Source organism: Heterodontus francisci, chromosome 37, assembly GCF_036365525.1.
Source record: "Heterodontus francisci isolate sHetFra1 chromosome 37, sHetFra1.hap1, whole genome shotgun sequence".
Classification (NCBI taxonomy): Eukaryota; Metazoa; Chordata; class Chondrichthyes; order Heterodontiformes; family Heterodontidae; genus Heterodontus; species Heterodontus francisci.
The window spans coordinates 832,198-848,474 of record NC_090407.1 but is presented as its reverse complement, the minus strand read 5'-3'; the positions used below and the strand labels follow the sequence as shown (position 1 = coordinate 848,474).

Below are 16,277 nucleotides of genomic sequence, written 5' to 3'. Positions count from 1 at the left end.
ACATTATAACTCTCGGGTATTTTATTCTTAACCTCTACACTCCTTTTAGTTTTAGTATCTGGTTTCACACTCATAGCTGTCATTAAAGCTACAGCCTGGTCTGCTTTACTCTCAGTCAGAGTCTTTTCCTCTGCACTAACTTTGCGTACCCCAACAAGTCCTATGGATTTGCCTCGCAATTTCCAGCATTCTGAAAGAAGATGACCCGTTTTGTTGCAATGATAACACTTCGGCTTGCGAACCTCACTTCTACCCTCAGCACCTTCCTTTCTGACCTGAGGAGGTGATCCTGGGGCATTCCCAGCCGTTCCTTCTTGTCCCCGGCTACTGGCCTTCCTTTCACTCTCCCACTTTCTATCCTTCTCGGGTTTATTGGGGTGACGGACAAAATAGGTTGGCTTATTCACAAGCTCAAAATCATCAGCAATCTTTGCTGCTTGTCTAGCTTTCAAAACTTTCAGGTTATCTATATGAGTTCTCACTACTGAAGGAATGGAGTTTTTAAACTCTTCTAAGAGAATTAATTCTCGAAGGTTCTCATATGTGGTTTCTATCTTTAATGCCCGTATCCAACGGTCAAAATTCATTTGCTTCATCCTCTCAAATTCTAAATATGTCTGCCCAGTCAATCTCCGTAAGTTCCAAAACTTCTGACGGTAAACTTCAGGGACTAACTCATACGCAGAGAGAATAGCCGTTTTTGCCATCTCATAATCTGTAGAGGCCTCTTCAGAAAGCATGGCATAAGCTTCATGAGCTCTGCCTTCCAGCCTGTCCTGAATAAGCAATGTCCAGCTTTCTTTCGGCCATTTCATTTGTTTGGCTATTTTTTCAAAAGATATGAAAAATATCTCTACGTCCCTTTCGTCGAAGAGCCTGTATAAATTTAAACAACTTCTCACTGGGTCCTGATCTAAATTCAGATTCTTCTTGACCCAAAGTTTCCCTGGATTTAAGACTACCCCTTTGTCTTAGTTCCATTCCCCTAAATTCCCTTTCTTCTCTTTCACTCTCTCTCTCTGAAGTTCGAGTTTTCTTAATTCTTTTTCTGCCTCAAGTTTTTTCATTTCTAACTGTATCCTAGCCAATACCACTGCATCACTCTTAGACCTACTACCTTCATGTCTCTTGTATTCCCTTACTTGTTCCTCGTATTGCTCTTCATCTGTATCATCATCATCATCTTCTTCTACTAATTCCAGATGTTCGGCTATTATGTCAATTATCTCTGCTTTTTTGGCACCTGATTTCAACTCCAACCCCAATTTTGCTGCCAATTCTTTCAATTTGTTCTTAGTTAAAGTTATCAAGTCACTCAGGGAAACATTCTGCTTTCCCAAAAACTCTGCTACAACCATTAATGCTATAACAATGTTATAGATTGTACCTTATTATACAAGAGACCTGGTTCTTTTAATTTCTTTCTAATTGGTGTTAGATTTAGATCCCAACAATAGAGTTTCCAAGTGCTATGATCCCGAACGCAAGAGCAATTAATATGATGCCAAACGCAGGACCCCAATTTAAATATGTTATCCCAGAGATGAGTAGTCACTTTGATTCCAAATGCGAGCCCTCCAAATTAGTTTGATACTGATCCCAGATGCGAGCCATCGAACTAAATATGATTCAACTGCGAGCGTGCCCCCAATTAATATGTGATTCAAATCCTGGACGAGCCCCCAATTAATATGTTATAACTGACCGCTCCAGTCAAAGCCCCCAATCAAAATATACAATTCTGATTGTGGTGGGGAAAATGCACTGTTAATTCAATCCTGTCCCTCCACAGATCGCCTAATCTATCATTCTAAACTTTCCAAGTTAAAGAAAGACCCGCCAAATTGTACCAACTATTAACCCCTGAATGAGGCTAACCAAAGCAACTGTCTTTAAATCAACAAATTAACTGTTTAATCAGAAAAACTAAATTCTTAAATACCATGAAGATATAAACAACATTTAAAACAGAAAAAATTAGTCTCCCTGCAAATTTACCATCCAATGTTGCTTGAAGTCCTCACAGCTGTCCGATGGGGAAAAAAGGTTCTTCCACAGTAGAACAGTCCGTAGTCTAATTCCAGCAGTAAGTGATGCTTTCCTTCTGTAGCCAAACGGCTAACAGCTAAACATTTGCAGAGCATGAAGGGAAAAATAGTGATCCTTAAACAAGGTTGAGGTTAAGAGGGAGGATGTGCTGAAAATTTTGAATGATATGAGGACAGATAAGTCCCCGGGCCAGACGGGATATACCCAAGGATATTACGGGAAGCGAGGGAAGAGATTGCTGCGCCTTTGGCGATGATCTTTGCGTCTTCACTGTCCACTGGAGTAGTACCGGATGATTGGAGGGTGGCAAATGTTGTTCCCTTGTTCAAGAAAGGGAATAGGGATAACCCTGGGAATTATAGACCAGTCAGTCTCAAGTCGGTAGTGGGCAAATTATTGGAGAGGGTTCTGAGAGACAGGATTTATGATTATTTGGAAAAGCATGGTTTGATTAGAGGTAGTCAGCATGGCTTTGTGAGGGGCAGGTCATGCCTCACAAGCCTTATTGAATTCTTTGAAGATGTGACAAAACACATTGATGAAGGAAGAGCAGTGGATGTGGTGTATATGGATTTTAGCAAAGCGTTTGATAAGGTTCCCCATGGTAGGCTCATTTAGAAAGTAAGGAGGCATGGGATTCAGGGAAAGTTGGCTGTCTGGATACAAAATTGGCTGGCCCATAGAAGTCAGAGGGTGGTAGTAGATGGAAAGTATTCAGCATGGAGCTCGGTGACCAGTGGTGTTCCACAAGGACCTGTTCTGGGACCTCTGCTCTTTGTGATTTTTATAAATGACTTGGATGAGGAAGTGGAAGGCTGGGTTAGCAAGTTTGCCGATGACACGGAGGTTGCTGGAGTTGTGGATAGTGTGGAAGGCTGTTGTAGGTTGCAACGGGACATTCACAGGATGCAGAGCTGGGCTGAGAAGTGGCAGATGGAGTTCAACCTGGAAAAGTGTGAAGTGATTCATTTTGGAAGGTCAAATTTGAATGCGGAATACAGACTTAAAGACAGAATTCTTGGTAGTGTGGAGGAACAGAGGGATCTTGGGGTCCATGTCCATAGATCGCTCAAAGTTGCCACCCAAGTTGATAGGGTTGTTAAGAAGGCGTATGGTGTGTTGGCTTTCATTAACAGGGGGATTGAGTGTAAGAGCCGCGAGGTTATGCTGCAGCTCTATAAGGCCCTGGTTCGACCACACTTGGAATATTGTGTTCAGTTCTGGTCGCCTCATTATAGGAAGGATGTGGAAGCTTTAGAGAGGGTGCAGAGGAGATTTACCAAGATGCTGCCTGGACTGGAGGGCATGTCCTACGAAGAAAGATTGAGGGAGCTAGGGCTTTTCTCATTGGAGCGAAGAAGGATGAGAGGTGACTTGATAGAGGGGTACAAGGTGATGAGAGGCATAGATAGAGTGGATAGTCAGAGACTTTTTCCCAGGGCGGAAAGGGCTATCACCAGGGGGCATAATTTTAAGGTGATTGGAGGAAGGTTTCGGGGAGATGTCAGAGGTAGGTTCTTTACACAGAGAGTGGTGGGTGCGTGGAATGCGCTGCCAGCGGTGGTAGTAGAAGCAGATACATTAGGGGCATTTAAGCGACTCTTGGATAGGTACATGGATGATAGAAGAATGAAGGGTAGGTAGTTAGTTTGATCTTAGAGTAGGTTAAAGGTTCGGCACAACATCGTGGGTCGAAGGGCCTGTACTGTGCTGTACTGTTCTATGTTCTATGTTCTAAGGGTGAGAACTGTGAGAAACAAACCCTGCTGAATAATCAATGTGTGAAAATTTGTGCGACGAGTGAAACTACAAGACAAGGGCAGAAAACAAGAACAAGGTCAGTAGATGTATTTTGTTTTGCTTTGCAACTAGCACTAAGCAAAGCGGATGACTCCAAGTCAGGGATGTACATGACTAAGGACATTCTCGAGGCTGGGAACAACTGGATAGAAAGGGGAGGCTAGGAGCCCTGAAAAAGAACCGGAAAGGGAACCCTGAATCCACTTCAGTGAAGAGAACAATCGGGAGGGAGACTGATCATCTCGCCTTGCAACGTTTAGTATTTAAGTCCAAGCCGTGGGTCTTGTGATTTATTGTAACAAGTAGTTTAACAAGTGAAATAACAGCAGATAAGTGATGTAAGTATCAATAAAAGTGCTTATACAAAGTATCTCGTGCAGGTGTCTTTTGTCCGCCACGTCAGTTGACACCCTAGTCTCAGGGTCAACATTTTGGTGTCCCTAGGTGGGCACGGTTAAGTGATTGCCTTAAAGTCACACCGTGTCCAATCCATAGACGTGCCAGACAAACAGGAGAACGATGGATGCCTGTCCAGGGTGGGAGAAGGTGCTCTGCGGGTACCTAAAGTATAAATGGCCCAAGTGGGTTGAATATGCTGATAAGGTTTTTGAGAGTCCGGGACCCATTGGACAGAAGCACTGGGAAGAGGCTAGGAAAGAACAAGTGAAACACGCCTCTGAGCTTAGGAAGGCTACAGCAATAACCAGTTGTATGAGGAAATTGTGTGAACAGGAAATGGGAGAATGTTAGGTTAAAAGCGGAACTCGAGGGGACCAAACTACAGTCAGAAGGTCTCAAAGCAAGAGACAGATGATTTGAAAAAAAGGGTGTGTGAGGAGGAGTGTTAAGCACAAATGTATGTTACTCATATGAGTCCGTTTCAAACTCAATATGAACAAGCGCACCAGGAGAGAGAGAGAGCAGCGCAGGAGAAAAAGGCAGCTAATAAGGCAGTGTCTGACTTAAATGAAAAATGTTACAATTTGCAGGCGGCCCTTAAAGTGCTACACCAGTCCCACTTACAAAGGCAGCGTAAAGGAGCCGACCATAGCAAGTGTCAGCGAGAAATAGATAGATTAAAAAGTCAACTTGCTGCCAGCCGAGGTATAATATGTACTTTTCGGGAGACACAAGGGAACGATGATGATGATGTGGATTGGGGCAGTCTCGATGAAGCAGCCCGAAGGTATGGAGAACGAGAAGGGGAAGGAGAGTGTGATTGGGGCTGGGTTGATCCGTCACCACAACACAACAACAAGCCGGTGGTCCCTTCTGCACCGCCTGAGACGGTATCAATGAACCCGATAACGATGACCCGAGGTACGTCTGCTGAAAACGGAAGTATTTCTTATAGTACTCCCCTTACAGTGGCACAATTGTCGGAAATAGCCAAGAAGGTAATGCCCCTGGAGCCGGGACAGGACACTTGGGAGTTCTTTAGTCATTGCCATAGACTTGGGACCCTACATGGCTCAGATGCAGGGGAAGAGCAAAAGTTAGTATTTATGTGTTTGGGGAAAACGATCTTCATTGCACTGCCTGAGGATAGAGCTAACGGGGAAGGGACCTTCGAGGAAAACAAACCCACCCGCTATGGGATACGACAAAGGGGATCCCGTTGATTTACTGAGTAAGTGCAGGCAGTGCAAAGGGGAACATTCAACAGCGTTCGCCAATAGGTTGTGGGTCCATTTTAACAATGTCTTTGGGCCAGGCCTTAACTGGGCAGAACTGGGAGCCCCTAAGAGAACCCGATGGGTCAGAACATTGATCTCTCATGCCACAGAAAGCAGTAGGAAAGCATGCGAGCTTTTTGACCCAGTGGACAGTGACCATACTGAACAGTGGGCAGTTAGGCGCATGACACTTGCCTGGGAAAGAGAGGCGCAGGAGAATGCAAGGCAGCGGTCTAAAGAAGGGCGAATGAACCCAGCTAAAAATCAGAGTCAGGGCCCTGTATGGAAAAATGAAGGTCGAAGAGGGGGGGGCGGGGAAATAACACCTCCCAGCAGCCTCCACCACCCCCCCCCCCTCCCTCCCCGCCACCGTATGCTGCCCCAGTAGGCAGAGGCCAGAATCAAAATCAAAATATCAATCAGGGCCAATGTTATAATAGCGGTCGATTGGGACATTACACTAGAGAGTGACAAGAATCACCCCGCCGAACTCCCCAAGATCAGGGACCCGGTCAAAATTATTTTCCCCCACTACGTCCACCACTGGAGGGACCTTGGGAACCGGGGCAGGCGTTCACCCATATGGCCCCAGTCGCAGAGACAGACTGTCCCAACCTTCAGTACTCTCAGTGCCCGGCCCAAAATCCAAGCGCATGATGGTGTCAGGCCTCTCCAGTATGGATGTGTAGCACCAAATGGGATGGTGTGGGACGACCTCTGGTGGAAGGTGCAGTAGGAGGCCATCCCACCAAATTCTTATGGGATACTGGAGGTTCCTGCACCACCCTTAACACATCCAAAGGAATCGATCCGTCACGGCGTACGCATGAATGTCAGGTATTGACAGCACATGATCTCAAGGGACCATTTGTGCTGAAACAAAAAGGTTGGGGGGGGGGGGGTGGGGAGGGGGGTGGGGGGAACCTGGCAATCAGACCCTAAAGAAGTTTTGTTGATGGATCCTCCATAGTGGAGGATGGAATTAGGAAAACAGGATGTGGCACCTATGCAGAAGATTACCAAGGTACACCGCTAGCAGAGATAGCTTTAAAACCGCCAGCTAAAATGAGCACTCAGACTGTCGAGTTAGCAGCGATAGTGTATGTGGTCAGCCACCCCAACAAATTCCCCCCACCAGTAGATCTAAATTCGGACAGCATGTACATATGCAGCAGTTTAACTGATTTCCTGCCCTTGTGGGAAGCAAGAGGCTTTGTATCAGCGGATGGAAAACCTTTACCGTCTGCGTCCCTCTTAAAACACATTATCCAGGGCAAGAATATGATACAATCAAAGTGAAAGTGCATCATAAATCTTCCCCAGCTGGAAACATACGAGCAGACGAATTGGCAAAGCAAGGCACCCGAGACGGAGAGCCATGGCAGCTCCCAATAGGTGAGCAAGTAAACGCAATCGCTGTCAATCAGACTTTTGACGGCAAGGTGAAGCCTGTCGAATATGATATGGGACAGAAAGTTATGCTGCAGGTCCACCAGCCAGGCACATTCCTGTCCCCTAAGTATTTCAGCTCCCACTCCATAGTGGACAAAGCTAGTCCCTCGGTATACAAAGTCCTGCTGGACTCTGGGAAGACCGGATGGTATCATGTAAACCAATTAAAATTGTTCAGCAAACAGAGTAACCACCAGCATCATGTGTTGATGGACGTGTGCGAGGCATCATCTCTGGACCCTATCCTTTTGCCATTGCCACAAGTGCCACAAGCGGGGCAGGCATAGGGAACTTTCAAGGGACCCAACAACAACAACCAGCCCTTAATCAGGACCAAAGGCGAAGAAGGCCTAGGCAGATACCGATCTCCCCGACCTGGACTCACTTATGGGGAAATTTCCTACTCCTGCTCCTGGTTCTTATGTTAACTCAGGGGGAAGAGCCAACCTTACTGTTGACGTCGTGAGCGCACAACAGGGGATCACGTGAAAAAGTGATGCATTCATGCTGTGCTGATGCTTAATGTGTTTCTATTTGTTCTCCACTGCAGTTGCCCACAATCGCACGATGACAACCCAGCAACCTGTTGACTCTGCCTCTGGGAACAATGATAACAATGACCCAGAGGGCGCACCATCTGCATCCTTCGCCAGCGCAGTCACATCCACACAATCAGCGGGGGCTTTCCGCATAGAATCTGGGTCACAATCTGGTGGGCATAGCACAGACACATCCCAGCACCTGAGGGAGAATGTTACAGCCAGGTCCCCTGATATTCAGAGGTCTGCTGGGGACCAAGCCCCTGCTCAACCCCACACTCATGATGGTTCTCTGGTCAAGGCCACAAGACGTCTGCTGGAAATACAGCTAACATATGGAGAACATATGGAGAACATATGTCAGAGATGCCAGAGGTCATGCGCAGCTTTGTGTGGGTGATGGAGGAGTCTATGCAAGCCATGATGTCTGCCATGCCCCAGGTATGTGAGCATATGGCTTCCTCCATGGAGAGGGTGGTAACCGCCATGGACAGCCAGGTTGAGCAATTGACCCTTATGCACTCTGACCTGCATTCCATCACTGTAGCCATGGGCTATGTGCAGCAGTCTAAGCGAGAAGAGGATGAGGCACCTGGACCTCCCTCTGGGTGCCCCTTCCACTCAGGGAGACAGGCAGGTGCCATTGTGCACACAGATGGAGGAGGAGCATGTGCCAGCTGCCCCAGGGCCTTCCTCTCAGGACACGCCCAGTGGTGTCAACAATATTACACATGTAAATAGTTCACAATGTATTTTTTCTGCTTTATTATTTTGTACATATTCATTATTTCTTGAAACTTGCCTAGTTAGAGAGCTAAATGTAATGGCACACCTCATGGCTGGCATGCTTTGATGCTTACAAAGGACATGGCCTTTATTGTTGAAATTTTTGGTTTGTGTGTTCATTCTTCACAGATTGCTAGTTTGAGAGTACACTCGTCACTCATCAGTCTGAGGGACATGGCTTCATATGGACGCTTAGCAGGCCCTCCCTTCTATGCCTTGCAAAGGAGTTTGTCTGAGTGTACTTACAACTCACAGACATGAGATGGTGCAGGTGCCTCATCCTCTTCCCGCTTAGACTCTGCTGCACACAGCCCATGGCTACAGCGCTGGAATGCAGGTCAGAGTGCATATGGGTCAATTGCTCAACCTGGCTGTCCATGGCAGTCACCACCCTCTCCATGGAGGAAGCCATATGCTCACATATCTGGGGCATGGCAGACATCATAGCTTGCATAGACTCCTCCATCACCCACACAAAGCTGCGCATGACCTCTGGCATCTCTGAGGTAATGTTATGATCCGCTGTTTCTGACTGAGTGGTTATGGTTGGATGATAGACACGTATCCAAGTGTGGAACTGATTTCCTCCCTTTCAGTATTCACTAGCAAGTGCATTTAACAAAGCTCCACTCCCCATGCAATTGTAGATGGCAGAGGATGCCTGTTTTGAATTCGGAGATGAGGGAGGCTGGCAGGGGTAGGTCAAGATTCCCGGAAGGCAATGTAGGTCTGGCTTTGGAACATTAATCATGTAGTTGCCTCACTGTTGGTCGAAAGTGCGAATGTAAGGTTGTCGCAAGAACAAAAGAACATAAGAACTAGGAGCAGGAGTAGGCAATTCAGCCCCTTGAATGCTCCGCCATTCAATACGATCATGGTTGATCTCATCTCGGCCTCAACTCCACTTTCCTGCCCGTTCTCCATAACCCTTCAACCATTACTAATTAAAAATCTGTCTATCTCCTCCTTAAATTTATCCAATGTCCCGGCATCCACCGCACTCTGGGGTAGTGAATTCCACAGACTCACGACCCTTTGAGAGAAGTAATTTCTCCTCATCTCTGTTTTAAATCTGCTACCCCTTATCCTAAAACTATGACCTAGATTGCCCCACCAGGGGAAACATCCTCTCTACGTCTACTTTTTCAATCCCCTTAATCATCTTATATACCTCAATTAGATCTCCTCTCATTCTTCTAAACTCCAGAGAGTAAAGGCCTAAACTGCTCAATCTCTCTTCATAAGACAAATCCCTCATCTCTGGAATCAATCTAGTGAACCTCCTCTGAACTGCCTCCAATGCAATTACTCAAGTAAGGGAACCAAAATCTGTATGCAATACTCCAGGTGTGGTCTCACTAATGCCTTGTACAGTTGCAGCAAAACTTCCCTACTTTTATACTCTATTCCTTTAGCAATAAGTGCCAAAATTCCATTTGCCTTCCTTATTACCTGCTGCACCTGCATACTAGTTTTCTGCGATTCGTGCACGAGGACACCCAGATCCCTCTGCACCGAAGCACTCTGAAGTTTCTCTCCATTTAGATAATAATTTGCCTTTCTATTCTTCCGACCAAAATGGATAACCTCACACTTATCCACGTTAAACTCCATCTGCCAAATTTTGGCCCATTCACTTAACCTATCCATATCCATTTGTAAATTTCTTATTTCTTTATTGCAACTTACTCTCCCACCTATTTTAGTGTCATCTGCAAATTTGGTTATAGTACCTTCTATCCCTGCATCCAAGTCATGAATATAGATTGTAAATAGTTGGGGCCCGAGGACCGAACCCTGTGGCACCCCACTAGTTACATCTTGCCAACCAGAAAAAGACCCATTTATCCTGACTCTCTGTTTTCTGTTGGTTAGCCAATCCTCTATCCAAGCTAATAAGTTGCCCCTAACCCCCTGTGATCTTACCTTGTGCATTAACCTTTTGTGCGGCAACTTATCAAATGCCTTCTGGAAGTCCAGATATACTACATCTACAGGATCCCCATTATCCACTTTACTTGTTACAGCTTCGAAGAACTCTAGCAAATTAGTCAAACATGATTTACCCTTCATAAAACCATGCAGACTCTGATGGATTGCGTTTTGACTTTCTAAATGTTCTGTTATTACTTCCTTAATCCCCAGTATCTACTCCCTACTGAACCAGCAGCACTTGAAATGGCTTGGCCATGTGAGCCGCATGGAAGATGGCAGGATCCCCAAGGACACATTGTACAGCGAGCTCGTCACTGGTATCAGACCCACCGGCCGTCCATGTCTCCGCTTTAAAGACGTCTGCAAACGTGACATGAAGTCCTGTGACATTGACCACAAGTTGTGGGAGTCAGTTGCCAGCGATCGCCAGAGCTGGCGGACAGCCATAAAGGTGGGGCTAAAGAGTGGCGAGTCGAAGAGACTTAGCAGTTGTCAGGAAAAAAGACAGAGGTACAAGGAGAGAGCCAACTGTGTAACAGCCCCGACAACCAATTTTATCTGCAGCGCCTGTGGAAGAGTCTGTCACCCTAGAATTGGCCTTTATAGCCACTCCAGGCACTGCTTCACAAACCACTGACCACCTCTAGGCGCTTACCCATTGTCTCTCGAGACAAGGAGGCCAAAGAAGAAGAAGAATGGATTCTAACAATTTCCTAACGACAGATGTTGAACTAACTGGTCTATAGTTTCCTACTTTCTGCCTCCTTCCCTTTTTGAGTAAGGGCATTATATGAGCTTTTTTCCAATCCACTGGAACCTTTCCCGCATCCAGGGAATTTTGGAATATTATAACCAATGGATCCACTATCTCCACTGCCACTTCCTTTAAGACCCTAGGATGTAGGCCATCAGGCCCTGGGGAATTGTCTGCCTTCAATCCCAATAGTTTGCTCAGTACTTTTTCCCTAGTGATGATGATTTTTCTAAGTTCCTCTCTTTCTATAACCTCTGCATTACCTGTTACTATTAATGACATAGCAAGTGATGCATGCACCCCATTACACATTCTGGCCTGTCAGTTGCACGCTGCATCCAAGCGCAACCAGATGCTAGACTTCCACATTCTCTGGACGTGATTGCTACGTGGCACCAAGCCTGATCACACAATCATCCGCCTGGCACAGATGCCCACTGACAGATATAAATTTCTGAGGACCCCACGAGATACCATTTGTTAAGATTCAGCCGCAACACCTACCCTTGCCAGTCTGAGCAGTTCATTGACACTTTTCCTACACTGCACCAAAGTTCTTCGTATAACTGCACAGTTCGACACTTCCTCTGCCACCTCCCTCCAGGCTATCTTGGGTGGGCAGGAGGGTCTTCTGATGCCATCTGCAGGAAAGAGGACCGCCTGCATTTCCCTGACAGCTTGGAGGAGCATCTGCAGGGAGACATCACTGAACCACGGGGCTGGTCTCTGCCTACTGACTGATATGTTGGTGATGGTGATGAAAAAATCCAGACAAATACAAAGGGGGGCCATGATGGTGTAGGAGAGGTGTAAAGACAGGTGAGGATGGGTTAAATATTATACTGATTTGACAGGAAAATCCTAGAATACTCTGCCTGAAGAAAAATGGCCGCACTAATGAGCCTCAATGAATGTACTGAAGGATTATTTATAGCCCTGCCATATGTGCTGCTTCATTGAATGACAGCAGGTTCCACCAATGAAAAGCATTCCCCACCACACGTGTCTCCCATGCCCGCTGCTGAAACTTTGATTTTAAATTATAATTGCGTGGGAACCGGCTAAAAGGGAGGGAACGGGAGTGCCACCCACTTCTGGTTCCATTGTCGGAAAAGTCGCAAGATGGATAAAATCTTGCCCACTCTGTTGGAGATGCTGGATTTTGTATAAAGAGGACTAAGGTCTTGTCTGTTGAACTATTGAAACAAGAGTAGGGTTGTTTTCCCGATGCCCTGGACAACACTTATCCCTCAACCAACATCATGAAACAAAACAGATTATCTAGCCATCTATCTCATTGTGGAACTTTACTGTGTGCAAATTGGCTTCTGCAGTTACAACAGTGACTACATTTAAAAAGTACTTGATTGACTGTAAAGCACTTTGGGACAACATGAGATTGTGAAAGGTGCTTTTTAAAAAAATGTAATTTCTCTTTAATACAATATTTTGCTTGTATTTCTAACTACCTTAATCTTTGTTCAAGCTGAAGATATCAAAAACACTCAACAGTCTACAATAACTTTTCAATATGAAGCATTAAAAATCATATCAACTTAACTGTAGAGATTATTTCCTTATGAATCAAACTTGTACTTATTCATAATAATTACAATTCTTGTAGGGTTTTTTTGATTATATTTAAATACTGAAAGTCATAAGAGTTCTTAACAAAGTTATTTTGGTGCCAATGAATAGCCAGGCATGGGGCAGATCACAGAGACTAAAGTGATTTCAATCTGTTTTCGATTAGCTGTGACAATTTCTAGATGTCGAATTTTTCGACACTGCCAGGGGCGGAAACGGAGATGGATGGGATCTGAAAATACCAGAGCCAACAGGCGTGACGGTTTTGCAACGTCATTCCCAGCGCTGGCCATGTTCATTAGGGCGGGGGAGGGCAGGACTGTGAACCCACCCAATCTCTGATTAAAAGAAATAAAGCTGCTTGTAGTGCTCATTAAGAGCTCATAACGGAGAGTTGAGAGCTTCACGGGGGTGCAAAGGATACACATGCTGGGGCAGACCACATGAGAGGAAATGGGTATACAGTGGGAAGCCAGTCATGGCCACCCTAGGGAATTCCCCAGGAGCCATAAAAGTTTTAAGGGTGCAGAAGGAGACTCGGCCATTGAGAGAGAGGTGCCCTTGGCACTACGCAGGTGGCGGGGAGAGTAGGCAGTCAGCGCTCGAGCAGTGTAGGAGGGTCATCACCCTCCTGGTATCATGGGGGCAGCAGAACAGGGGGCAAGGCAGCCAAGGACAACTGGGCAAGCAGCTGAGCACAAGGAAGGCTGCAGCTGGCAATGGGGGCACGACGCTTAGATTTTGGGCCCAGTGGCAATGAGGAGCAAAACCATCCGCAGGAAAGGTGGAGCACAGAGCAGCAGCAGGGCAGGGGAGGCAGGATCTTCTGATTACCTTTCTGCCACTGACAGTGGCAGCTATCTCAGCCATACCTGCTTTGTCTGGGTGGGTGGCCTCCTCCTGCCACTCTCTGGGAAGCAGACCTCCCTTCTCTCCCTCAAGGCCGCAAGCATCGCTTCTGAGAACCGAGGGGCTGCATTGCCCTGGGTGCCAGGCCTCCAGCTTTTCACCGACATCGTGTAACACTGCATTTGCAGTCCAAGGATCTCAGGAAATCTTCTGCTTGCTTCCTAAAGGCTCACAGTAATGGCTGCCGTGAGGAGTTTAAATTGGACCTGCACTTCATCTGACCCGTCTGCCTCCGTTCCCACCACTGTGGCCTCTAATTGGCTGCCAAACCCGACTCTAATCCAACTAAGGGGTTGCTCCCGCGAAAATTGTGACTTTAATCTATTTCCCCCGGAGGCGGAGTTGGGACCCACAAACAGTCCTGACTTCCGTTCCTGCCCCCAACACAAAAATTCAGCAGCAAGGGGACCACCTGAAGGAGTTGCTTTACTGGCTATCACCTTGGGAAACCAAATCACTCAAATCATAAATAGTTTTTGAAACACAACACACTCATTGCTCATATACACAAGACTGTTGATTATGTTTAATGAGAGACCAATATTCACAATAACCCAGGAGATTATACCACACTGGGTGGCACAGTGGTTGTCACTGCAACCTCACAGCTCTAGTGACCCGGGTTCAGTTCTGGGTACTGCCTGTGCAGAGTTTGAAAGTTCTCCCTGTGACTGTGTGGGTTTCCTCCTACATGCCAAAGACTTACAGGTTGATAGGTAAATTGGTTATTGTAAACTGCCTCTAGTGTAAGTAGGAGAATTGAGGGAAGGTGGGGATGTGAGAGGGAAATGGAGTTAATGTAGGATTAGTATAAATGGGTGGTTGATGGTCAGCACAGACTTGGTGGGCCGAAGGGACTGTTTCAGTGCTGTATCTCTCTATGGGATCTACTGAGGAAATAATTAAGTTATTACATTTACAAAGTTACAAGCCTAATTGGGTATGAGGCAGTATAGGGAATATCTACCTTGCGCCCAAATAGTAAACATGTGCTCAATGTGTTACATTTGTACATCTGCAGATCTGAAGCCGTACATCATTAACACTCAACCTACTCACTTCTGTCTCCTGTGGCAATAAAGCCAGTGAAAGAGAAGGCAAATAATTTACACTTAACTGGATATTAGCTACGCCAAGGTTTGTTGAACAATACAGTAATTGTAAAAGTTATTTAGATTTTTAATGCTTGTCCTTATTGAAATAAATATTGCATTGTTACATGTCACATTTGGCAGTAAGCTGACCTTTCATTGGGTAAAAGCCTATGAAGGAATTTATGGGATATTTAAGTTTCAATCTCTTTTTCCTTAAATCTGTTTTGTCCTCAGCTTCGTGGGATTTTATTTCCCAGTCAATCAGTTCCTTAATGTTGAGAACCACAATTGTTACATTTGTGGTAGTCTTATGCAATGTAGTTTGTTGACAGGGAATGTGATTAAAATTGCCACAAAAAGTTTTGGTGATCCTCAGAACCTCTCTACAGTTAAATCCCATTTTAGATCTCGAGGTGTAAACAAGAAGAAACCACCATCTACAGCCGTTAATCCAACTCAAAGTCTGGGTCTTTCCAAATTACAAGTCTGTCACTCAACTTCTGAAATTACTGGTGATGTATGCGGTTCTGTCACTTTTGGTTCTGGTTGGGAAGTTTAACATTAATTAACCTTGCTGATTTTTGTGTGTCTGCTATGCTGTATTCTTCATAGAATTCTAATTAGGGCTTCTGAAAGCCTAAAGCTCTGCAATTCCTCTTGCAGGTACAAATCATTCTGAACCCAGGAAGAAAAAACTCAATAAAAATTTTACAATTAAAAGTCTTTGACGGGAATACAGAGGTGACTTTGTAATGAACTATCTAAAAAACATCTGTCAGTAAATTAAATTAGATAAAGATATGCTTCAGATATTTAGCATTTCCTGCAGCATTTAACTAGATATTACTGCAACACATTGCTAATCTTTACACATTTTATATAAATATACTAGCAGATTTCCCAGCTTGTTACTCAGGGTGAGTCAGGTGACACACTGTTTTTATGACAATATGGAGTGTTATCGATAACATGTTAGAGGAAATGTATGATAGAGGCAAAATTCCTAATAAATTTACCTTTATAAAGCTCTGGTTAGGCCCCAACTGGAGTATTGCATCCAGTTCTGGTCACCACACTATAGGAAGGATGTGAGGGTCCTTGAGAGGGTGCAGAGGAGATTTACCAGAATGGTTCCAGGGATGGAGGATTTTAGTTACAAGGTTAGGTTGGAGAAGCTGGGGTTGTTCTCCTCGGAGAAAAGATGATTGAGGGAGATTTGATAGAGGTGTACAAGATTATGATGGGCTTAGATAAATTAGACAAGGAAAAACTGTTCCCATTAACAAATGATACAAGGACTAGGGGACACAGATTTAAAGTTTTGGGCAAAAGATGCAAGAGGAAATATGAGGAAACACTTTTTTACACAGCAGGTGGTGATGACCTGGAACTCACTGCCCACAAGGTGGTGGAAGTAGAGACGATCAATGACTTCAAGAGGAAGTTGGATGGGCACCTGAGAGAAATAGACTTGCAGGGCTACGGGGATCGAGGGGAGTGGGACTTACAGCATGGCCGGAATTTTACACCACCCCAACGAGCCGGATGGTGATGATGGGGGTGGCGTAAATTGGAGCGGGAAGCTCCAGGAGGCCTTCCCGACCCGCTCCCGTCTCTGCCCCACTTTATGTAGGGCAGGCGGGAGAGGCGAAAAATGGGCCGCCCACCCCAGGCCAATCAAAGGCCATAAGTTGCC

General features: G+C 45.5%; 1 protein-coding gene across 1 annotated transcript in view; it reads right to left on the bottom strand.

Moving 5' to 3' along the window:
• Positions 1–13,739, bottom strand: part of LOC137351939 (transcription initiation factor TFIID subunit 1-like) — a 34,304-nt gene extending 20,565 nt beyond the window's left edge. The window contains exon 1 of the mRNA XM_068016816.1: positions 13,451–13,739. Within this exon, the coding sequence (XP_067872917.1) occupies positions 13,451–13,609 (159 nt within the window). The 5' untranslated portion in view covers positions 13,610–13,739. The remainder of the gene's footprint in view (positions 1–13,450) is intronic.
• Between the last annotated feature and the right edge of the window lie 2,538 nt (positions 13,740–16,277).